At 42.5% G+C, this 25,118-nt stretch overlaps 2 protein-coding genes across 4 annotated transcripts; one reads left to right on the forward strand and one right to left on the reverse strand.

Annotated features, from left to right (window-relative positions):
- Positions 1–7,502: 7,502 nt before the first annotated feature.
- Positions 7,503–11,785, forward strand: LOC120065367 (BTB/POZ domain-containing protein 3-like). 3 transcript variants are annotated; one of them, XM_039016322.1, is made up of 5 exons: positions 7,503–7,575; positions 8,554–8,803; positions 9,002–9,092; positions 9,381–9,499; positions 9,843–11,785. In XM_039016322.1, exons 2-5 carry the CDS (start codon positions 8,658–8,660, stop codon positions 10,873–10,875), a joined length of 1,389 nt encoding a protein of 462 aa, XP_038872250.1. In that variant the 5' UTR covers positions 7,503–7,575; positions 8,554–8,657; the 3' UTR covers positions 10,876–11,785. The 3 variants fall into 3 exon arrangements, with proteins under 3 accessions (XP_038872250.1, XP_038872241.1, XP_038872232.1); XM_039016313.1 differs by lacking the exon at positions 7,503–7,575 and adding an exon at positions 7,591–7,702; XM_039016304.1 differs by lacking the exon at positions 7,503–7,575 and adding an exon at positions 8,057–8,201.
- Positions 11,627–23,754, reverse strand: LOC120065357 (ESF1 homolog). The gene is made up of 14 exons (XM_039016291.1): positions 23,680–23,754; positions 21,880–22,340; positions 18,497–18,840; positions 17,102–17,215; positions 16,880–16,989; positions 16,563–16,715; positions 16,071–16,185; positions 14,366–14,531; positions 13,975–14,139; positions 13,607–13,734; positions 13,432–13,522; positions 13,226–13,311; positions 12,905–13,051; positions 11,627–12,545 (listed from the first exon to the last, which is right to left on the reverse strand). Exons 2-14 carry the CDS (start codon positions 22,313–22,315, stop codon positions 12,204–12,206), a joined length of 2,397 nt encoding a protein of 798 aa, XP_038872219.1. The 5' UTR covers positions 22,316–22,340; positions 23,680–23,754; the 3' UTR covers positions 11,627–12,203.
- Between the last annotated feature and the right edge of the window lie 1,364 nt (positions 23,755–25,118).

Genomic DNA, 25,118 nt, shown 5'->3' on the forward strand with positions numbered 1-25,118 from the left:
GTTGGAGTCATTAAAACTTGTTTTTCAACCACTCCACAAATGATTGTAAACAAACTATAGTTTTGGCAAGTCAGTTAGGACATCTACTTTGTGCATGACACAAGTAGTTTTTCCAGCAATTGTTTACAGATGTCACGCCCTGGCCTTAGTTATCTTTGTTTTCTTTATTATTTTAGTTAGGTCAGGGTGTGACATGGGGGATGTTTGTGTGTTTTTGTCTAGTCTAGGGTGTTTGTATTGTATAGGGGGTTTTGTAGAGTTCATGGGGTTGTGTTCAGTGTAGGTGTTCATGTAAGTCTATGGTTGCCTGAGTGGTTCTCAATCAGAGACAGCTGTCTATCGTTGTCTCTGATTGGGAGCCATATTTAAGGCAGCCATAGGCATTAGGCAGGTTGTGGTTAATTGTCTATGTTTGACGTTAGTAGCTTGTGTCTGCACTTTCGTTTGTAGCTTCACTTTTGTTTAGTTTGTATTAGTGTTTCATGTTCGTTTCATCTTCTCAAATAAATAGAAGATGTATCTATATCACGCTGCGCCTTGGTCCTCTCTTTCACTGAAAGACGATCGTGACAGACAGCTTATTTCACGTATAGTTCACTGTATCACAATTCCAGTGGGTCAGAAGTTTACATACACTAAGTTGACTGTGCCTTTAATAAACAGCTTGGAAAATTCCAGAAAATGATGTCATGAATTTAGAAGCTTCTGATAGGCTACTTGACATCTTTTGAGTCAATTGGAGGTGTACCTGTGGATGTATTTCAAGGCCTACCTTCAAACTCAGTGGCTCTTTGCTTGACATCATGGGAAAATCAAAAGAAATCAGCCAAGACCTCAGAAAAAAATGGAGACCTCCACAAGCCTGTTTCATCCTTGGGAGCAATTTCCAGACGCTTGAAGGTACCACGTTCATCTGTACAAACAATAGTACGCAAGTATAAACACCATGGGACCACGCAGCCGTCATACCGCTCAGGAGGGAGACGCATTCTGTCTCCTAGGGATGAACATACTTTGGTGCGAAAAGTGCAAATCAATCCCAGAACAACAGCAAAGGACCTTGTGAAGATGCTGGAGGAAACAGGTACAAAAGTATCTATATCCACAGTAAAACAAGTCCTATAATCTACATAACCTGAAAGGCCGCTCAGCAAGGAAGAAACCACTGCTCCAAAACCACCATGAAAAAGCCAGACTACGGTTTGCAACTGAACATGGGGACGAAGATCATACTTTTTGGAGAAATGTCCTCTGGTCTGATGAAACAAAAATAGAACTGTTTGGCCATAATGACCATCATTATGTTTGGAGGAAAAGGGGGACGCTTGCAAGCCGAAGAACACCATCCCAAACGTGAAGCACTGGGGTGGCAGCATCATGTTGTGGGGGTGCTTTTCTGCAGGAGGGACTGGTGCACTTCACAAAATAGATGGCATCATGAGAAGGAAAATTGTGGATATATTGAAGCAACATCTCAAGACATCAGTCAGGAAGTTAAAGCTTGGTCGCAAATAGGTCTTCCAAATGGACAATGACCCCAAGCATACTTCCAAAGTTGTGGCAAAATGGCTTAAGGACAACAAAGTCAAGGTATTGGAGTGGCCATCACAAAGCCCTGACCTCAATCCTATAGAAAATTTGTGGGCAGAACTGAAAAAGCGTGAGCGAGCAAGGAGGCCTACAAACCTGACTCAGTTACACCAGCTCTGTCAGGAGGAATGTGCCAAAATTCACTCAACGTATTTAAACAATTTCAAGGCAATGCTACCAAATATGAATTGAGTGTATGTAAACTTCTGACCCACTGGGAATGTGATGAAAGAAATAAAAGCTGAAATAAATCATTCTCTCTACTATTATTCTGACATTTCACATTCTTAAAATAAAGTGGTGATCCTAACTGACCTAAGACAGGGAATTTTCACTAGGATTAAATGTCATGAATTGTAAAAAAAAAAAAAAAAAAAACAGAGTTTAAATGTATTTGTCTAAGGTGTATGTAAACTTCCGACTTCAAATGTACATGTACATATTTCCTCAATTACCTCGACTAACCGGTGACCCTGCAAATCGACGCTGTACCGGAACTCCCTATATATAGCCTCGCTACTGTCATTTTATTGTTGCTCCTTAATTACTTGTTATATTTCAAATAGTATTTTTTTCCTAAAACTGCATTGTTGGTTAAGGGCTTGTAAGTGAACATTTCACTGTAAGGCCTACACATGTTGTATTCGGCACATGTGACATAACATTTGCTTTGGTTTGATTCACTCAGACTCCTCTGAACAGTTGATGTTGAGATGTGTCTGTTACTTGAACTCTGTGAAGCATTTATTTGGGCAGCAATTTCTGAGGCTGGTAACTCTAATGAACTTATCCTCTGCAGCGGAGGTAACTCTGGGTCTTCCTTTCCTGTGGCGGTCCTCATGAGAGCCAGTTTCATCATAACGCTAGATGGTTTTTGCGACTGCACTTGAAGAAACTTTCAAAGTTGTTGAAATTTTCCGGATTGACTGACCTTCATGTCTTAAAGTAATGATGGACTCTCTCTTTGCTTATTTGAGCTGTTCTTGCCATAATATGGACTTGGTCTTTTACCAAATAGGACTGTCTTCTCAATACCACCCCTACCTTGTCACAACAAGACTGATTGGCTCAAATGCATTAAGAAGAAAAGAAATTCCACAAATTAACTTTTAACAAGGCACACCTGTCAATTGAAATGCATTCCAGGTGACTACCTCATGAAGCTGGTTGAGAGAATGCCAAGAGTGTGCAACGCTATCAAGGCAAAGGGTGGCAACTTTGAAGAATCTCAAATATAAAATATATTTTGATTTGTTTAACACTTTTTTGGTTACTACATGATTGAATGTGTTATTTCATATTTTTTATGTCTTCACTATTATTCTACAATGTAGAAAATAGTAAAAATAAAGAAAAACCCTTGAATGAGTAGGTGTGTCCATACTTTTGACTGGTACTGTAAGTATTCAGACCATTTACTCAGTACATTGTTGAAGCAGCGATTACAGCAGCGAGTCTTCTTGGGTATGACGCTACAAGCTTGGTACACCTGTGTTTGGGGGAGTTTCTCCCGGTCTTCTCTGCAGATCCTCTCAAGCTCTGTCAGGTTGGATAGGGAGCATCGCTGCACAGGTATTTTCAGGTCTCTCCAGAGATGTTCGATCGGGTTCAAATCCGGGCTCTGGCTGGGCCACTCAAGGAAATTCGTAGACTTGTCCCTAAGTCACTCCTGTGTTGTCCTGGCGTAGGGTTGTTGTCCTGTTGGAAGGTGAACCCTCGCCCCAGTTTGAGGTCCTGAGCCGCTCTGGAGCAGGTTTTTATCAAGGATCTCTCTGTACTCTTTGCTCTGTTCATCTTTTTCTCGATCCTGACTAGTCTCCCAGTCCCTGCTGCTGAAAAACATCTCCACAGCATGATGCTGCCACCACCATGCTTCACCATAGGGAAGCAAACTCCAAGCAGGCTTTCATGTGCCTTTTACTGAGGAGGGGCTTCCGTCTGGCCACTCGACCATAAAGACCTGATTGGTGGAATGCTGCTGAGATGGTTGTCCTTCTGGAAGGTTCTCCCATCTCCACAGAGGAACTCTGGGGCTCTGTCAGAGTGACCATCGGGTTCTTGTTCACCTCCCTGACTAAGACCCTTCTCCCCCGATTGCTCAGGTTGGCCGGGCGGCCAGCTCTAGAGAGAGTCTTGTGGGTTCCAAACTTCTTCCATTAAAGAATGATGGAGGCCACTGTGTTCTTGGAGACCTTCAATGCTGCAGAATTTATTTGGTACCCTTACCCAGATCTGTGTCTCAACACAATCCTGTTTTGTACCTCTATGGACAATTCCTTCAACCTCAAGGCATGGTTTTTGCTCTGATATGCGCTGTCAACTGGGGGACCTTATATAGACAGGTATGTCCAATCAATTGAATTTACCACAGTTGGACTCCAATCAAGTTGTAGAAACATCTCAAGGATGATCAATTGAAACAGGATGCACCTGAGCTCAATTTCGAGTCTAATACCAAAGGGTCTGAATACTTATGTAAATAATGTATTTCTGTTTTATATTTTGAATAAATGTTCCAACATTTCTAAAAACCTTTTTCCGCTTTGTCGTTATGGGTTAATGTGTGTAGAGTGATGAGGACATTTTTTTATTTAATCCATTTTAGAACAAGGCTGTAACGTAACAAAATGTGGACAAAGTCAAGGGTTCTGAATACTTTCTGAATGTGCTGTATACATCCCCAGGAAGAATAGGACAGTTTAAAAAAAAAAATCTGACAAGCAACCACTTAAATGTACTAATTTTCACGTTGTCATACATTATTAGAATGTTTGGGAATTACGTATATTAAGGCATATGTGAAAATTCTATAGCAATATAGAGTGGGAAAGCGGGCGTACATTTGGACAATTAATAGACCACGGCAGTAAATAAAACCGGGAAAAAAACATCTATCTTGTCCAGGACTGGAGTCTACACAGACGGTGCGCTATAGCCAATCAGCGCTACAGTAGAGCTTTATACAAACAAGCCATTTGCCACACGGGCCTGCCATCATTCACTTTGAACTGGACTGTGTGTTTTACCAGGCAGTTGCAACAGCACAAATTTAGATCATTAGAACGCATTCGCCAAAAGCCACAAATTACACATGAATGGATTTCTGCAAAAATGTAAACACCACGAGAGTCCTCTTACATTTGGGAACTTTACAGTCCTATTGATCAAATAACCATGACAAGGTAGGCTCTTGTCTCCCTCAGTTATGCACATCAACAACAAGGTCAACATCTATTGCAAGCCAGAACAAGATGAGCTAAAATCTAACGAAGGAACACTAGATAAACCCTCTGAAACTTTTTTTTAATCTATTTGGCCGTCAAAATTGCACTGATAAACGATGGAGAATTCTGGAGCTTGCCACAACAAAGCACCCAAGCTAACTGTCTAGAGTTGGCTAGCTTAATAGCTAGCTACTTCCAGAAACAAATGAGAGAACACCTCATTCTGACCATTTTACTCACCGTAGCAGAGCTGGTTGGGCTGTTTTCAAGTTATCTACAGTAGAGCGTTTTTTTGCCTATGTTAACTGACACTGTCATTTTCAGCAGGTGATGCGCGTTTGTAAATTCATCAGTTGTTCAGTGCTATGTGGAGTATATAGTCAGAGTGAATTTACGAATGCAAGATATATGCTAATTGTATCACAGTATAAGAGTTATTGCTAGCTAACCAAATGACACCTGCATCTCTCGCTGTGTATAGCCACCGAAAAATGATATGAGGGGAAAAAGTCACACTCCCCCACTCCTCCAATGGCATGACATCCTCCTAGCAGCTAGCTAGCAACTCTAGTCTAATGTTAGGCTCTGTGTTTTTAGCTTGCTACATAAATAGATACTCTAGCCTATTAGCCACGTTGACTGACTTGTGATCATTGCCTTTGCTAGTTTGATTGTATTGACCTTTCCAGCCTTAGTTACATTCATTCATTTTTGTCCAGAGTATTGAGTCATTGAAACTGAAACAGTGCATCCCGAATGGAGGCAGCAAACAATGTACCGGCAGCAAACAATGTACCAGGCCAGCTGTGATTTACAACCCGATAGCAATATTTTTTTGGACTACCAAGAAATGTATTGGTGAATTATATTAATCATGCATTGAACTGCATCCATCTATTCAGCCAACATTGCCTTAGTGTAAGTCATGGAATGTTGAGTCAAATAGAACCTATCTTTAAAACCTCTTATAAAGTTGGTTTTGTAGCTTAAACTGGAAATTTGATATTTTTGACTGATATTATGATTGTCTGTTTGTTTCTGCAAAGTAGTTAAAATGCTATACGTTCCACTTTAAACTTTAGGTCAGGTTACTGTGTGCTAAACGTGAAATGTTTTTTGCAATGGGAAGTAATAGTTGTACATTTCGATTGTGAAATGCTTAATGGTTGTGTTTTTGTAAACTTATGATTGGAACCTACTGGCTTATTATGTCCGAGTTTATGGACTGCTTGTCCTTTAACATCATGCTGTGTGTGACTGCTGTCTTTCCATCGGCCCTGTGGTGTAGTGGTGCCTAGAGAAGTGGGTATACTCAAATTTTGCCAAAATGTTCCCAGGCACCATGTGTGAAAAATACTATGTTTTCCTGTGGGTTTTTTCCCCAATACATTTTAAAGATTTTCACTCTCAAAATCACACATTCTCTTTATAGAAAAAAAAATGTGATGGTCTAAATCTACAACAATGCTTAAACCACATCAATGTGATTTGATGGGCCTGTCAGGGCCTGGCTTCCCAGTGGGTGGGCCTCTGTCCACCCAGGCCTATCCATGTCTACGCCCCTGATGCAAGCAATGGATGATGACAATTGCGCATCACAAATAGCCTACTAACCAACACTTCGGTCTAAACTTTTACAATACCTTGTTTGCATACCCATTGTTCCTTAGTTAGCATTTACTGGTAGAGATCATACATTGAAACTTCTTTCTTACCCTACCGGCTACCGATGTTAAAACCAGTTGAGAGCTGCACACTCTTGCTGCCTGCAGATTATATTCCGTTGAAACTAGGCTGTGTGTGATTTGAGAAATGTATTTTTACAGGGACAGTGCACATTAATCAAGGTTTCAGTAAAAGTGCCGGTTTTAGCCAGCAGGCTCATTTTTAACCGCAGTCCATGGGCAGGTTATTAAAAACAATTACAATAACAATACAGACAATCAATCGGCAGTGAGCACACTTAGAGCAACATAGGACAAGCAAGATGTAGTATGCAGACAAAGCAACATAGCACAAAAAGCAACACGACAAAATCCATAAAAGCAACGAAGTGTTTCCACACCTCACAAACTACAGACAACATTGAATGCGGCAATACACAACCAGGGATTATATTCACAAATCTGATTGTCCTTTAGCGATGTATTCATGAGTTTTGTGAAAGTGTGATAGGTGGTGCAGTTGTGTGTGTCTGATGGCAGTGATTTCCAAACATGGGCAGCTCTCACAGAGAAAGCAGATTGACTAAAGGTGCTTTTCCTTAAGGGAACTATACAGTCACCTCTCATGGCAGGACTTGTGGATCTGCTGCCATATGTTTGTGTTTTCTGTTTAACAAAAGTACTGAGTAGAGGGGGAGCCAGGCCATTTAGGATCTTGAATACAAGACATGCGTCGGTGTATTGCACAAGATTTTCCAACTCAGGAGGTGCTGTGCGAATGTGAATATATTTCACGTACTTTGCGATTGTGTAGGCTATTTTGTGCATAATGTCTCTATTGTACTACATAATTGATAAATCGTATACCTCCACTACACTACTTTGATACGCATCAATAGGGATTAAGAAATTAATATAAGCAATGACCACTGACAAAAAAAATTGGTATACATACGTTGCGTAAACCCTGCGTATACCCTCCACTACACCACTGGCCCTGTGTTTTACAAAAAGTACACTCTCCTACATGAGTGCGCTGGTATTACGGTTGCTGTCCTTCCAGAATCTCGAACCTGTCACACAATGAAGGCCTATAGGTTCGTCACTGCGCAATCATGCCTATAATATATATATAAAGGCTCTTAATAACATATTCATGTTTCAAGAAAGGAGTGTATATATTTGGCCTAGCGAAGGGATTTTATGCGCTGACAATGGAAACCGGTAATTATTCGTTTTTTTACTCCGCTTGTCTCGGGAAGAAATTATGAGTTCTCACTGTCCGAGACCGAGTACAAATGTCAATGACACCGAGACGGTCAATAAGTGGTCTCGAGACTGAGTACTAACTTGACAACACTGGGCTGAGGCAGTAGAAACACTCACACACACTGTGTTACATTTACTTTGAAATAACTTAAATACCTACACAAATATATCTCAGTGACAATCTGCTTGAATATTTTTCTTCTTTATCAATGTCACAAAAATGAACAAGCGTTTTGAAAGGGTTCCTGTTCAGCGTTCTACAAAAACAAAAGTACGGCCCTCCTTAACTCGTAGTGGTATGAACTTGTATGACACCTAAACAATTGTGCCTGGCAGATGTGTATTGTGTACACTCGAGTTGTGTAGCAAGCTATTTGGATGTGGAAACGTTTCATATAATCGTCGGGCGCACACTTTACGATTGGTGATAGCTACTAGCCGTCAAATGCGGCAGGTAAGAGGATAGACACCTTTCTCGGTTTTGCCAAATTCAATAAACAAGCGTTCATTAGCCACTTCCTATATCACATCTGGCCAGTCTTGACCGCAGTCAGCTAGCGTTAGCAAACTGGCTACAGGTAGATATCTAACGTTAGCTAATACGTCTAAAATTAAGCGAGGATTTAAACAACGCTCTAGAATCTAGATAGATAACGTTAGATGTTTATCGTGTGTATTTTTGCATGTATTGTTTGACTACATTGCGAACTATTTTACGCTAGCTAACATTAGCCAGCTACAGTAGCTAGCTAACGTTAGAACCTTGTTTTTGTTGCTGTGGCTAGAATTTTTTTTGTCCTTTCCAGTGTCAGCCACGATCGTCAAATAAAGGCAATTTAAAAGATTGCCCCAACAATCGCAGCCTCACGCCTGCCATGACATCACCCTAACAAGAAATAGTGGGGTGAAGATGGCTGCAGAGCTCTTTCCCACCAAGAAGCTGGCCCCAGCATCCTCAACCAAAACAGCTGTGCAGCAATACCAGCCGCAGAACCTGAATAACAACACCATTCACAGCTGTAACTGGCAAGGGCTCTATCCTACCATCCGAGAGCGGTAGGTGACCCCAGTAAGCAGTAGTTAAACTGGGATTCTACTGCCTTTTGAGGGGAGACGATGTGTACATTTTAATAGATTTAAAATGACCAAAGAAAACACATTTCTTGGGTCTACTAGCTCTTACATGCAGATACTGAAGTCTGAATGTGATGCCATGGACACGGTTCATTAATCATATGACTCATGCTTTCACAGGAATTCAGTCATGTTCAACAATGAGTTGATGGCAGATGTTCACTTTGTTGTTGGCCCTCCAGGAGGGACTCAGCGAGTACCTGGGCACAAGGTAATCAAGCCCTTTAAACCTGTCCAACATATGTGAGTACTTCACTGAGCAAGACAAAACACAACATGTACAGACACATGAGTCTACTAAATGACCAAAATGTTAAATAAAATGCAATTAGATGTCTCCACACCAGCCTCGTTATGCCAAATCTTTTTGCAAATATCTACATTTATATATGTGTAAATGTATATTCTCTCCACCTTCTATCCCTCATACATCCTCCCACCATAACTTGCTCCCTCTTTGCTTCTCATGTGACTCCCTATCTTCCATGTTGTCCCTCAGTATGTGCTGGCTGTGGGGAGTAATGTGTTCCACGCCATGTTTTATGGTGAACTGGCAGAGGACAAGGAAGAGATCCGTATCCCTGATGTGGAGCCTCCCTCGTTCCTAGCCATGCTGAAGTACGTGGCCAGCGCCTCCTGACATCTCATTAGATGCAGTCCCAGTGTTCATTGTACATTTCAGAATGAGGGCGACCTTAGTTCATTTGAAATGTAGTCTGATTCGTGGTATTTGCAAGTAAGCTATAAAGGAAAAATGCCTCTGACTGAATGATGGGACCATCAAGTTTTATTTCTAGATGAAAAGTTTTACTTGGCCGTATTCAGGTTAGAATGTGTTCCTTTGAATATTCAGCTGACAATGCAATGGCATGTGAAATTATTAAGTTAGCCTTCCCATAAATGAGAAGTTGAAGTGAACTTGTCGAGCTCTAATCTGACTCTCCCTACTCTGGTCTGGCAGGTACATCTACTGTGACGAGATCGACCTGTGTGCTGACACTGTCCTGGCTACGCTCTATGCCGCCAAGAAGTACATCGTGCCCCACCTAGCTCGGGCATGCGTCAACTTCCTGGAGACGAGCCTGAGCGCCAAGAATGCTTGCGTTCTGCTCTCCCAGAGCTGCCTGTTTGAGGAGCCCGACCTGACGCAGCGCTGCTGGGAGGTGATCGACGCCCAAGCCGAGCTGGCGCTGCGCTCCGAGGGCTTCACAGACATCGACTCAGTGACCCTGGAGAGTATCCTGCGCCGCGAGACGCTCAATGCCAAGGAGATGGTGGTGTTCGAGGCGGCATTGAGCTGGGCCGAGGCCGAATGCCAGCGCCAGGACCTGACGCCCACCATTGAGAACAAACGGGTGGCGCTGGGCAAGGCCATCTACCTGATCCGCATTCCCACCATGACGCTGGATGACTTCGCCAACATTGCGGCACAGTCGGGCGTGCTGACGCTCAATGAGACCAACGACATCTTCCTGTGGTACACGGCCGCCAAGAAGCCTGAGCTGCTGTTTGCCAGCAAGCTGCGCAAGGGCCTGGCGCCGCAGCGCTGCCACCGCTTCCAGTCGTGCGCCTACCGGAGTAACCAGTGGCGCTACCGGGGCCGCTGCGACAGCATCCAGTTCGCTGTGGACAAGCGAGTGTTCATCGCCGGCTTCGGCCTGTACGGCTCCAGCTGCGGCTCAGCAGAGTACAGCGCCAAGATTGAACTCAAGAGGCAGGGCGTGCCGCTGGGCCAGAGCCTCATCAAGTACTTTTCGGATGGCTCCAGCAGCACATTCCCAGTGTGGTTTGAATACCCTGTGCAGATCGAGCCCGACACATTCTACACGGCCAGCGTCGTGCTGGACGGCAACGAGCTCAGCTACTTTGGCCAGGAGGGGATGACTGAGGTGCAGTGTGGCAAGGTCACCTTCCAGTTCCAGTGCTCCTCAGACAGCACCAACGGGACAGGTGTGCAGGGGGGGCAAATCCCTGAGCTCATCTTTTACGCTTGAGCTGTCGAACGTGAGGGAAACGTAACCCTCCATCTTTACTGCCACAGTAAATGCACCCCTCCGGCTGTTCAGAAAGCATCAGCTCTTAACTATGGCTTTAAAATATACCTGGTTTGGAAAAAACAAACATATCCAATTTATTGTGGTGGTTATTTAGTTCACTATTCAATTGCCTTATGAGTATGTCGGACCCAGTGTGACTGTATTTTGACTTAACTGGTTGCAGTGACCAAATATTTTCTTATGAAGGATAGGCATTTGTTAAGGGTTGGTCCCAACACATTTAACACTGTTCACAAATTTTTGTTCTGTTTATGAAGCACAGTTCTCATTTAACAAGATTATTAGTGTGTTGCAGGTTATTATTTTTTTATTTTTTTTAAGAAAACACTACAACTTCAAAACAAAATATTTCAACCTGTGCAAGAAACTCGACATTGATATAGAGGATACTTAATGTATAATCAAATATTTTTGTACTTTGTAACTTGATAAATAGTTTAAACATATGATGGTGCAATTTCTAAGATTTTGTATTGTTAATATTGTTACCTCTCAATCCAAGTATCCCCTTGGGTTTTCTGTGAGATTAATACAACAAAAAGGCAATGTAAACCTGTGCTGAGGTTTAAGATACTTGAGTATGTTGCCATCTCAGTATATAGCTTTTTTTTGCACTACTATTGGTCCTCTTTTCAAACAGGACAGCCTTTTTGTATCATGCTTACACTAATTTAGGGCAAAAAAAATGTAAACATGATTTTTTTTAATGAATCATTATGAATTGTTGAACAATGAGAATGTTGCCGTGCTGTGAGTTTGACAGTATCAATGGACCTATGAATGTGTACTGTTGTTGCATATAGAAAATACAATTAACCAGTTCTGTAAAATTGTGTGAAGTGTCTTTTTATATAAAATAAGTATTTTAAAAGGGCTCAGACTGGGGCTATAGAGCAGGTTTGTATAATGTAAATCAAGAGTAAAAAAATACTATTCAGAGATTTATCAAACCACCATGTACTGTTGGCAGTCCCTCAGAACATGGTTTATACAAGTGTCTCAATGTTAATTAGCATATTTTCACATTCAAATACACAAAATATTCTAACTTTATCTTCAACTTCATGTTCCTGATTAGGCCTTTTTTGTAGAGTGATAGTTCACAATAAAAGTGGGCAAGGCTTTTATCTCAGGCCTCACACACGCCAACAGTATTTTCATCACAAAGGGATCGTGTAGCATAAGGCCGCTGCACATAACTACTGGTTAAGAGTCCATAGCTTTTCACCCAGAAACGTAGTCCTAAATAGTCCAGTTAAAAAGACCTACATGGTCTTCTGTTTCTTCCGTGCTTGAAACTGCTCTGTTTTGTTCTTAATAGACTTGATGAGCATGGACAGTCCGGGGTCCATTTTCTTGGTGGTTTCAGCCACCGCCTGGCCACTGGCATCTGTTTCCTGTTTCTTTGCTCCCACTTCCTGTGCGGGCGGGGCCTGCGAGCTCTTGAGCGCCTCATCCTGGTCGCGCTGGCGCTCCTCCCTGCGGCGCTGCTTCTCGACCTGGATGCTCTGGGTGGCCTTGGTCTTCTTGTAGCCCGGGTCGGACGGGTCCAGGTTGTAGAGGTGGGAGGTGAACATGGCCTGGAAACGAGGGTCCTTCACATCCACCTGTCAGAGAAGAGATTGGGGGGGGGGGGGGGGGGGTGTTGAGATTTCATTGAAGTCTACAAAAAAGCCTCGACAGTAAAACAAATTGTGCATCTTAAGGCAACAGAAAATGGGTCCTTAATTAATGTTAATGAACTTTGGCAAAGTTGAATGTGTACCAATTCCACCTTATTCCAGGAAATGTAACCTACACTCCCCTATCAATAAGTGTATTCATGAAGCTTCTGATTTGAGACTTTCCGAAATCATTACTTGATGTCAATGGGAAACGATGGTAAAAAAAAAAACACTTCAAAATACTGCCTGTTGAGTACAAGCTATTTCTTTGCCATGAAAAGAAACCAAAATGCTGCTCCGACCTGGAAGTTGTCCTCCTCCAGGCTCGTGTTGTCCTTCTTCAGAAGCTTCTTCCTCTTCTTTTTGGTCAGGTTCTGCTCCTCTACGATCTTGTCGTAGTTGAAGTGTTTGTGCTTGTCGTCGTCGTCCATGAGCAGGGCCATCTCAGCCTGTGGGTTTATGGAGAAATAAAATGGGTTACTTTTGATTAGCTTACTCACGAACCGTGTCAAGAATATCTGCTCACAAAATGTCATGTGCAACGTTCTGAATACCAGTAACGGTATTAAGTCCATTGCATTAGTGTATACGAGTGCTTTCAACTCCACGTCACTGACACCTACCTTTTGTTTCTCCAACTCCTCCTTCTCTTCAGGTGTCCTCTCCTCCACCTTTTTGTTTTTCTTGCTCTTTGCTTTCTTTTTCAGATCTGGGAGATTAGGAAGAAAAAAAGTCATGGTCAAATCATGCATAAAAGCACATTGTGATTTGTTTTACCGGTGCACTCGAGTAAATGTGGCAACAGATTATGATTCACGGCGCGACTCACCCGTAGAACCAAGCTCTTCAGCAAAGAACGGGTCATCAAAGTCAACGTCTGCAGGAAGCTCATCGCCACTGAGGTCCGAATCATCCGATTCCTGAAGGAAAGAAAAAAAGTCTGTCACCCTCCAATACAATGTGTGAGAGATATTTAACAACCTTCTTTAATCTAGTGATCTCACCTGCTTTCCTTTGGTCTTCTTCTGCTTTTTCTTGTCCTTCTTCTTCTCAATGAACTCTTCCCAGGGTGTCAGCTTGTCCTTTCCTTCTAGCTTCTCCTTCACCAACTGTTCAGTTGTCTCCTTCAGTCCTGAGATGAGGAAGATGGGAGTGTAATTATGAGACTGCTTAGTGGTTGGTTGTGCCAACTAAATGCAATTTGTACTGACAGGTCAAAGTCACACTATTCCGACATATGGGAAAAGTCACACTGTCCGACAACAAAAAGTTGCATTATCTGACATATGGGGAAAGGTCACACTGACATAATGAAAAGTTGCACTACTGACAATGAAAAAGTCTCTGACACGGGATTTTTTTTTGTCCCTACCTGGCACCCATGTGATCTCCATCTCCATGCCCTTGTCCTCCTTCTTCTTGTCTTTCTCCTGGATGCTCTTCAGCATCTCTCTGTATTTCTCTATCTGCTTGCCGCTGCTCTGCTTCCCTTTCCTGACCTTCTCCACCTCCTTGCTGGCCTCTTCTGGTTGTTTAACTAGGTGACCAAAGGCGAAATAAAAGTCAACGCAACAAACATATGCAATATACATAAAATAACATCTCTCCTTTAAAATTACAGTAATAGTAATTTGTCCCCGTTGGCAATAATCTACCAGCACAAAGAATAATAACCTTAAAGTGAGGTTTGTCCTTCGAGTATACAGGTTTGAAAGGTATCTTATAAAAGCTAATCAAAATCACTTCAAGTGTTGTTTTCTTACCCTCTGGAAGCTCCTCTTCCTTCTCCATCTCCACTCCATCCTCATCATCATCGCTGGAGGAGGCCAGGTAGGCGTTGAAATCCATCTGCAGCAGCTCGTCCTTGTTGAACTTCCTGTTCATGGCAGTGACACGCTCATGGTCTGTCTCGTCCCAGGTCAACTCCACCTGGGGTGGAAAACACACAATAAGTCATACATGTAAACAACCTGAAATATAACCACAGTCCTTTCTCAACTAAAGAAGATGATAGGACTAGAGGGAAATGGACGATGCAAATATTCAGCAAAAAAATTCAATCTGAACAACTCATATTTATTCTGAACAAAAACATTTTAAAAAAACACAACATGTAAAGTGTCCCATGTTTCATGAGCTGAAATGAAAGATTTCCCAAAAATGTTCCATATGCACAAAAACTTAATTCACAAACATTTTAGGCACAAATTATATCCTTGTTAGTGAGCATTTCTACGTTGCCAAGATAATCCATCCACCTGACAGGGGTGACATATCAAGAAGCTGAATAAACAGCATGATCATTACACAGGTCAAACAAGTTTCGTCTCAAGTTGAGGGAGCGTGCAATTGGGTGGCCTTGGTCTTCTTGTAGAGCTGTTGCCAGATAATTGACATCCGTCTTCTTCACCTGCAGGACTGTCTAAAACCAGCAACTTGGACAGCTGATGAAACTTTGGGTTTGCACAAACAAATCATTTCTGCACAAACTGTCAGAAACCGTCTCAGGTAAGCTCATCTGCGTGCTCATCATCCTCACCAGGGTCTTGACCTAACTGCAGTTCGGCATCGTAACTGACTCCAGTAGGCAAATGCTCACCTTCGATGGCCACTGGCACGCTGGAGAAGTGTGTTCACGGATTAATCCCGGTTTCAACTGTACCGGGCTGATGGCGTCGTGTGGGCGAGCGGTTTACTGATGTCAACGTTGTGAACAGAGTGCCCCATGGTGGCAGTGGGGCTATGGTATGGGCAGCTACGGACAATGAACACAATTGCATTTTATAGATGGTAATTTGAATACACAGAGATACCGTGACGAGATCCTGAGGCCCATTGTCGTGCCATTCATCCGCCGCCATGACCCCACGTTTCAGCATGATAATGCACGGCCCCATGTCGCAATGATCTGTACACAATTTCTGGAAGCTGAAAATCTCCCAGTTCTTCCATGACCTGCATACTCACCAGACATGTCACCTATTGAGCATGTTTGGGATGCTCTGGATCGACAATGTGTTCCAGTTCCCGCCAATATCCAGTAACTTCGCACAGCTATTGAAGAGGAGTGGGACAACATTCCACAGGCCACAATCAACAGCCTGATCAACTCTATGCGAAGTAGATGTGTCGCACTCCATGAGGCAAATGACAGTCAAACCAGATACTGACTGGTTTTCTGATCCACACCACTACTTTTATTTAAGGTATCTGTGACCAACAGATGCATATCTGTATTCCCAGTCATGTGAAATCCATAGATGAGGGCCAAATGTATTTATTTAAATTGACTGATTTCCTTATATGAAGTATAACTCCATAAAATCTTTGAAATTGTTGCATGTTGCGTTTATATTTTTGTTCAGTGTACTGCAGGACCATCGCTCCACAGGTGGTAAGCCTGGGACCGACCATGGAGGAAATATTATTCTTTGACCATAAGAGATTATTAGACGGAGTGTGTCTAACCTTTGACGTGGCTGCTGCTGTGGAGGTGAAGAGCTTGGGGGTGTAGGCAGACAGGTCCACGTCTGTGGCTAAGTCCTTTGGCTCCTCGTCAAACGTCACATCATCAGGGATAAACCTGTTCCCACGGAAGAGAGGAGGGACCACCACAACATTTAGCATGGGAGTTTAGCGACATCCTAATGTTTAGAATGAACCAGCAGCACAGATAATGGTATCATGCTAATAAGTAGTTAGCATGTACAAGTGCAATACCTTGATGTACGATGATATACTGGTAATATATTAAGCAAGGATGAGATTCATCACTATGTGTGCCATTATGTTATTCTATCTACTGATAAGATGTTGTGTACCACCTCTCTTTTGAGGACAGCTTCATTACCATGCTTTACGTTATCAAGTTATACAGTACATTCTATTACACTTTCATTGAACACATTTTCCTCCAGTGTATGTACTTCAGTATAAATGAGTGTCTGTCTATTCCCTCACCGCAGGTCCAGGATGGAGCAGCTGCTCTCGTACTCAAAGCCGTCACACTCCTGGTAGATTTTAGCAGCTGTGTCAAGCGAGTCGCACTCCACCACCGCATAGTAGTACTTTAGCCGCTTGAATTGGTAGTCCCGCATCTTCTCTCTGTAAATCCTGCAATACACAAACACATAAATGAATACCAATTCACTTTTCATAGAAACTATTTCACTGCCTATCTTTGATCTGTTAGGACCACTACATTTTATCTCTGGTTAATTTCTGGTTGAACAATACAGGGAGGATAGGGATGTGTGAATGGGGTAGCTAGATCATACATCTCCTCCTCTGTGTCTTTGTCCGGATCCTCCGGCAGAGCCAACAGCTCCAGGGGACCCTGGGTCTGTTCCTGCTGAACCCGCTCCTTCCCAAACTCTGAGGGGTAGATCTAAACAAACACAGTGTTAAACATACACAATATTTGCGACTTGGTCTGGTGAATCAGTGTCACATCCATCAGATTTGAGTGACAGCCAGCAGGCAAATTAATGTAGCCTTACCTTCACAGAGAGCACAACCCCTCCTTTAGGCTTGAAGGAGTTAAACAGAGCCAGCAGGTCCTTGGCTTTCATCCGGTCCCAATCCATGTTACACACGGCCAGCCTTTGTGTTACCTGTTGTAGTAAAAAAAAAACAATATTGGAACATGCAATTTCTTATGTCATTTTAGATGACGAAAGGACTTTTTGTTTTTTTCACCTTTATTTAACCAGGTAGGCTAGTTGAGAACAAGTTCTCATTTACAACTGCGACCTGGCCAAGATAAAGCATAGCAGTGTGAACAGACAACATCACAGAGTTACACATGGAGTAAACAATAAACAAGTCAATAACACAGTAGGAAAAAGAACAAAATGAGTCTATATACATTGTGTGCAAAAGGCATGCGGTAGGCAATAAATAGGCCATAGGAGCGAATAATTACAATTTAGCAGATTAACACTGGAGTGATAAATCATCAGATGATCATGAGCAAGTAGAGATACTGGTGTGCAAAAGAGCAGAAAAATAAATAAATAAAAACAGTAAGGGGATGAGGTAGGTAAATTGGGTGGGTTGTTTACAGATGGACTATGTACAGCTGCAGCGATCGGTTAGCTGCTCAGATAGCAGATGTTTAAAGTTGGTGAGGGAAATAAAAGTCTCCAACTTCAGTGATTGTTCCAGTCACAGGCAGCAGAGAACTGGAAGGACAGGCGGCCAAATGAGGTGTTGGCTTTTGGGATGATCAGTGAGATATACCTGCTGGAGCGCGTGCTACGGGTGGGTGTTGATATCGTGACCAGTGAACTGAGAAAAGGCGGAGCTTTACCTAGCATGGACTTATAGATGACCTGGAGCCAGTGGGTCTGGCGACGAATATGTAGCGAGGGCCAGCCGACTAGAGCATACAGGTCGCAGTGGTGGGTGGTATAAGGTGTTTTAGTAACAAAACGGATGGCACTGTGATAAACTGCATCTAGTTTGCTGAGTAGAGTATTGGAAGCTATTTTGTAGATGACATCGCCGAAGTCGAGGATCGGTAGGATAGTCAGTTTTACTAGGGTGAGTTTGGCGGCGTGAGTGAAGGAGGCTTTGTTGCGAAATAGAAAGCCGATTCTTGATTTGATTTTGGATTGGAGATGTTTAATATGAGTCTGGAAGGAGAGTTTACAGTCTAGCCAGACACCTAGGTATTTATAGATGTCCACATATTCTAGGTCGGAACCGTCCAGGGTGGCGATGCTAGTCGGGCGGGCGGGTGCAGGCAGCGAACGGTTGAAAAGCATGCATTTGGTTTTACTAGCATTTAAGAGCAGTTGGAGGCCACGGAAGGAGTGCTGTATGGCATTGAAGATCTGATGAGAAGAGGAAGTCCCTCTGGACAATTGAGACACAGCCTTAGACCTCCTCACCTCCTCACTCCGCGTCACGTCCTTGCACAGCTCGCCCCAGTCGTGCTGGATCTCCTCCTCCTCACGTTTCATGATGGCCTCCACGTCATCATCGTCGTCCTCGTCCGAGCTGGTCTCCACATTGCCTTTCCCCCTGGCCAGATCAGACCCGCTGCTATCACTGTCCTCATCTGACTCTGAACCTGACTCGTCCTCGGAGCCGCTCTCCACGTCACTCTCCACATCTGCTTCATCCTCGTCATCGTCTTCCTCATCCTCACTGCCGTCTGAGATGCTGGCCGCCTGGTCCACATCGTCCTCGTCCCCCTCAACGTGAGGCACCTTGTCATCTTCCTCTTCGTCACCTGTAAAAACAGCATGTATTGATTGCAGCAACAAACTTCAAAACAATGAGCATATATATACATATACAATGACCATATATATATATATATAAAAGCGTTTCTTTTTTAAATATATACAGTTGAAGTCGGAAGTTTACATACACCTTAGCCAAATACATTTAAACTCAGTTTCACAATTCCTGACATTTAATCCAAGTAAACATTCCCTGTCTTAGGCAAGTTTAGGATCACCACTTTATTTTAAGAATGTGAAATGTCAGAATAATAGTAGAGAGAATGATTTATTTCAGCTTTTATTTCTTTCATCACATTCCCAGTGGGTCAGAAGTTTACATACACTCAATTAGTATTTGGTAGCATTGCCTTTAAATTGTTTAATTTGGGTCAAACGTGTTGGGTAGCCTTCCACAAGCCTCCCACAATAAGTTGGGTGAATTTTGGCCCATTCCTCCTGACAGAGCTGGTGTAACTGAGTCAGGTTTGTAGGCCTCCTTGCTCGCACACGCTTTTTCAGTTCTGCCCACACATTTTCTATGGGATTGAGGTCAGGGCTTTGTGATGGCCACTCCAAAACCTTGACTTTGTTGTCCTTAAGCCATTTTGCCCCAACTTTGGAAGTATGCTTGGGGTCATTGTCCATTTGGAAGATCCATTTGCGACCAAGCTTTAACTTCCTGACTGATGTCTTGAGATGTTGCTTCAATATATCCACATCATTTTCCTCTCTCATGATGCCATCTATTTTGTAAAGTGCACCAGTCCCTTATACAGCAAAGCACCCCCACAACATGATGCTGCCTCCCCCATGCTTCACGGTTGGGATGGTGATCTTCGGCTTGCAGGGCTCCCCCTTTCTTCTCCAAACATAACGATGGTCATTATGGCCAAACAGTCCTATTTTTGTTTCATCAGACCAGAGGACATTTCTCCAAAAAGTACAATCTTTGTCCCCATGTGCAGTTGCAAACCGTAGTCTGGCTTTTTAATGGCGGTTTTGGAGCAGTGGCTTCTTCCTTGCTGAGCGGCCTTTCAGGTTATGTTGATATAGGACTCGTTTTACTGTGGATATAGATACTTTTGTACCTGTTTCCTCCAGCATCTTCACAAAGTCCTTTGCTGTTGTTCTGGGATTGATTTGCACTTACCGCACCAAAGTACGTTCATCTCTAGGAGACAGAACGCGTCTCCTTCCTGAGCAGTATGACGGATGGGTGGTCCCATGGTGTTTATACTTGCTTACTATTGTTTGTACAGATGAATGTGGTACTTTCAGGCGTTTGGAAATTGCTCCCAAGGATGTACTAGACTTGTGGAGGTCTCCATTCTTTCTTCTGAGGTCTTGGCTGATTTCTTTTTATTTTCCCATGATGTCAAGCAAAGAGGCACTGAGTTTGAAGGTAGGCCTTCAAATACATCTACAGGTACACCTCCAATTGACTCAAATTATGTCAATTAGCCTATCAGAAGCTTCTACAGCCATGACATCATTTTCTGGAATTGTCCAAGCTGTTTAAAGGCACAGTCAACTTAGTGTATGTAAACTTCTGACCCACTGGAATTGTGATCCAGTGAATTATAAGTGAAATAATCTGTCTGTAAACAATTGTTGGAAAAGTTACAAGTGTCATGCACAAAGTAGAGGTCCTAACAGACTTGCCAAAACTATAGTTTGTTAACAAGAAATTTGTGTAGTGGTTGAAAAACAAGTTTTAATGACCCCAACCTAAGTGTATGGAAACTTCTGACTTCAACTGTATATATTTGAAACAATTTCTGAAAACCTGTTTCCACTTTGTCATTATGGGGTATTGTGTGTAGATTGATGAGGATTTTTTCATTTTGATTTAATCCATTTTAGAATAAGGCTGCAACGTAACAAAATGTGGAAAAAGGGAAGGGGTGTGAATACTTTCCGACTGCACTGTATAAAGTCTCCACTTGGCTGCAGTAGCAGCTTTGCTAGGACTGAGCAAACTGAGTAAAACTGTCATCATCTCTAGAGCTATATCTTTATGTCTTCAATCCAACTCATTGCCCAATGTTTCATCATTTTTTGTACTGACTATGCACACTCACAAGACTTTAAATACTCACACTCCAACACACACTTCATTTACTCACATACATTCATCAAATACACTGCTGCTACTCTGTTTATCATATATCCTGATGCCTAGTCACCTTATACCTATACATAGACCCTTTTCCAGTACACGACACATTGACGTCACGTACAGATGCACATGACTCTCGGCGGCAGTTGGAAAGCCATCGCCATCTGCACCCATTCAACTTAGCTTAGATTTATGTTTTTATTACTTCTTAACAAAATAACCTTTTGGAGGTTCTCATACGCTTACCATGTTTTGATTGTTGCTTGAACAGTCACTAGGATTATATTTGGTCGTGATCTTTGCAAAATAACTAATTTGGGATGCAGCAGTTGTTCGCTAGAATGCTAACACTCATTGATATAGCCTGTAGCAACAGCTAGCCAAGTGAATTTGAAGTATAATGCAGTTGATTTGCGATGATGACACAAACATTATATTAGCAGGACGTTCATACGAGCCTTAAAATCCAATAACAATCCAAAAGTAGTGTGAAATGCATGCATAAGCAACATGTAAGTATATATATTTTTGCTGGTGTTCTATAAGAACCCCCCCTTGTTCTGCCACCAACTTGCGCGAATCGCCCTTGTACGGCAATGTTTGTAAACACAGAAAGGGCTCTATATCTACCCCTGCACATTGTAAATATGTTATTGGCACTGACCCTGGATATAGCTTACTTACTTACTTGTACTCTTATTTCTATTTCTCGTGTGTTTTTGTTCTACTTTACTTTATAGTACTACTGATATTGATTACTGCATTGTTGGGAAAGAGCTTTCAAAAAAAGGCATTTCACTGTACTTGTGCACGTGACAAAACTTGAAACATTTGTTTTTAACGTATTTGCTTTAGCAGGGGCCCTGAGGTGTAATGCATGTTATGGGTCATAAGGTCATACAATAAGGTCCCCTCTTCTACTTACCCTCCTCACACAGTCTGACTCCTCTGATAGGCTGGTCTCCTTTAGGTCCACTCTTTATGGACTGTGAAGCTTTTCCTTTCTTCAGAGGCTTTTTAGGCTCATCCACTACCTTATCCTCTCCCTCCACAGAGCCCAACTTTGCTTTTGTCTTCTTTTTCTTCTTCTCCTCCTCCTCTTTATCCTTTCCATCCTCCTTTTCCTCCTCAGAGTCAGAGAGATTGTAGAAACGTTTCAGGTCCTCGGAGGAGGTGTGGTTGACGGGTCGGCCGCGTTTGTCGACCGTGTACTTGAGCTTGAAGCGATCGTCGTGGAACATGGACTGGAAGCGCTTGTCAATCTTGATTTTGTGCTCTTTCTCTGGCATTTCCCAGAAGCGTGGGTCCTTTTTCACTTTTTGGAAGCGGTCATCGCCGCTTTGGTCTTTTTTGGAAGCCATGATGGCTAAGTCGTCGAAGCAGTATCTATAAAGAGGACAGACAGTTTGTCAATGGAAGTTATTACATCAAATTATATATGTCACATGCGCCGAATAGAACAGGTGTAGACCTTACAATGAAATGCTTACTTACAAGCCTTTAACCAACAATGCAGTTTTAAGAAAATACCTAAAAAAAACTAAGCGATAAGAATAACAAATGATTAAAGAGCAGCAGTAAATAACAATAGCTGGGCTATATACAGGGGGTCCCGGTACAGAGTCAATGTGTGGGGGCATAGGTGTTGAGATAATTGAGGTATAATGTACATGTCGGTAAAATTATTAAAGTGACTATGCATAGATAATAACAGAGAGTAGCAGCAGCATAGAAGGGGGGGGGGGGCAATGCAAATAGTCTGGGTAGCCATTTGATTAGCTGTTCAGGAGTCTTATGGCTTGGGGTAGAAGCTATTTAAGAGCCTCTTGGACCTAGACGTGGCGCTCCGGTAATGCTTGCCATGCGGTAGCAGAGAGAACAGTCTATGACTAGGGTGGCTGGAGTCTGACAATTTTTAGGGCCTTCGTCTGACACTGCACGGTATAGAGATCTTGGATGGCAGGAAGCTTGGCCCCGGTGATGTACTGGGCCGTACGCACTACCCTCTGTAGAGGCCGAGCAGTTGCCATAATGATTCATGCTATGTAATTTATGATGACAAAGGGCAAAGAAAAACACATTTTGACATTAATTTCATAGCACCCTCTTGAATTGCCTAATTTTCTACATTGTACAGCAGCAAGTGAACACGCTACATTATAGCATCTGTGACAGCGCCAGAGGCCATCTCAACTTTAAAGTAGTCCATTTTCTTCTTCACGGTTGGCTGATCCCTTCTAATAACCAGGTTGGACATGACTCAGAACGGATCATCAGGAGGGATCAGCCAATGAAGTTGGAAGTCCCACCTAGTTGACTACATTAAAATGGTGGAAGCCCTCAATGGCACTTCCCATGCTAAAAATGACCTTTTGGCCACTAGAGGCCTCTGTCATTCTCTATGGGCACCCGAGCTAGGTAGTTAGCTAGCTAGGTAAGCTCACAATGACATAAGCTAATTCCCACTGTCTATTAGTCCTAGTAGGTACACTGCACCACAATGCAATACCCTGGGTGCATACTATTCTAACAAGTGAGTGTTTTATTGCATAGCTTACAAGCAAGCTAACACTTTTGATACATAAGTCAGACACACGAGTCAGACACTTGAGAAGGGCCATTCCAAGAGCTGCGGTTAGCATAAAGAACACAATTCAAAGTGTAAACTGGGAAATATTTGGCAGAGATAAAGAGTGCAAAAGTATTTTGGTGAATAGAGACTTACCAAAACAACTTCTCCAGTGAAATTGTACCGATATCCACGTGTTCTCCCAGCATGCACCACTTCCGTGACCTTTTTCTTGTCCCACCCCTTTTCGCATACGGCAAGCCAGGCAGTACAAAACCACAGTTCAGTCCATATTCAATACGTAAGGCAAGCCAGGAAGTACAAAACCACAATTCAGTCCATATTCAATACATAATGTATTCAAATTCAATACATACATTTAGCATTATACGTGTATCATTAAAGCTTTAAAATGAAATCAGCACCATATGCAGTAGCCTTTACAACAAGAAGAGGATGTAAAACTAGTGGACAGACTTAAATCCAGTTCCACATTTTCTATCAACCGTGGAAGAAATAAGTTCCATATTTTCTGTTTGTCCACTGTGGCGAGGTCATTCAATGTGGACGACTGGAATATTAATAAAAACATTAATTTGTTGTGCAATGGTTTGCTACGTATTACTGTAATTAACTCGTTAGTCTGTAAACAATTTGTAAAATTGAACAATGCAATAGGTAGTCATTTTCTCAATGGTAGTTGTGTCTGCCGGAGAGTCTTGAAAATAGGCAGCTTTAGATGTCTGGTCCCTCAATAACATGATGCAGCTCATTCACAAAGAAATGTCATGACAGCTCATTCAAGGTTTCCACCGGTGAAAGAGTTGTCTTCTTCCAAAATTCGGTGTTTTCAATGGACCGAAATACAGATCCAGTTGTCAGGCAGGGCTGGAGGTACAAAGAATGTATTTGACACGACTATGACGAGGAGACAGAAGAAATGGGCTGCATCACTACAAGACAGTGACAAATATGACTATCTGAAGAGATGAGGTATACTGTAGCTGTATTTGTATGAGATAGTTTGTCCCGTCCTAGCTCTCTTTTATCCAAGATAATGTGTGTGTTCTGGTACTGTTCATATTCATGTGCAGGTTGGAAGCAGAGTTGCAGACAGGGTCTATGACATTGCAAGGTAAGGCAACAGAAGTTGTGATGCATGGACATAGTCTGAAAATTGTCACATTCATGTTGTTGAAATGTTGTTGAAATTCAAGTTTATATCTGTGCTTGTGAGGTATGCAGACATTTTGGACTTATTTTCACAGGACATTTCCTTTGGCATTGGACATTGGCTGTGGGAAAAGTCACATTGCTGAGTATTTGTACGAGGTAGCCTTCAATGGTTGCTCATAAACAGGTGGGCAGCATTTTAAACAATAACAAAGCATTCCCCGCCCCTGTTTCGTTCAAAATTGAGGGATGAGGCTGGAGAAATGTAACCACTCTCAAATTCATAGACAGAGCTATGACTGAAATATATCCATGATATCAAAATTATAGTTTTAACCATGTTTTGCGGCTATATAGAGTTTGTTTACATTTACTTTGTTGACTAACATTGGAGTAAAATAAGCTCAGAAATGTTTTGGGTT

This window comes from Salvelinus namaycush, chromosome 2 (assembly GCF_016432855.1).
Source record: "Salvelinus namaycush isolate Seneca chromosome 2, SaNama_1.0, whole genome shotgun sequence".
Lineage (NCBI taxonomy): Eukaryota > Metazoa > Chordata > Actinopteri > Salmoniformes > Salmonidae > Salvelinus > Salvelinus namaycush.

What these genes read in the sequence shown, in the direction of transcription:
- LOC120065357 (XM_039016291.1), bottom strand. Translation starts at nt 22,315, where the DNA reads ATGGCTTCCAAAAAAGACCAAAGCGGCGATGACCGCTTCCAAAAAGTG. An exon ending in AGTCAGACTGTGTGAGGAGG is followed by an intron (nt 18,841 to 21,879) that starts GTAAGTAGAAGA and finishes CTGTTTTTACAG; the next exon opens with GTGACGAAGAGGAAGATGAC. An exon ending in CAGCAGCAGCCACGTCAAAG is followed by an intron (nt 14,532 to 16,070) that starts GTTAGACACACT and finishes TTTCCACCCCAG; the next exon opens with GTGGAGTTGACCTGGGACGA.
- LOC120065367 (XM_039016322.1), top strand. Translation starts at nt 8,658, where the DNA reads ATGGCTGCAGAGCTCTTTCCCACCAAGAAGCTGGCCCCAGCATCCTCA. An exon ending in TATCCTACCATCCGAGAGCG is followed by an intron (nt 8,804 to 9,001) that starts GTAGGTGACCCC and finishes ATGCTTTCACAG; the next exon opens with GAATTCAGTCATGTTCAACA. An exon ending in TCGTTCCTAGCCATGCTGAA is followed by an intron (nt 9,500 to 9,842) that starts GTACGTGGCCAG and finishes CTGGTCTGGCAG; the next exon opens with GTACATCTACTGTGACGAGA.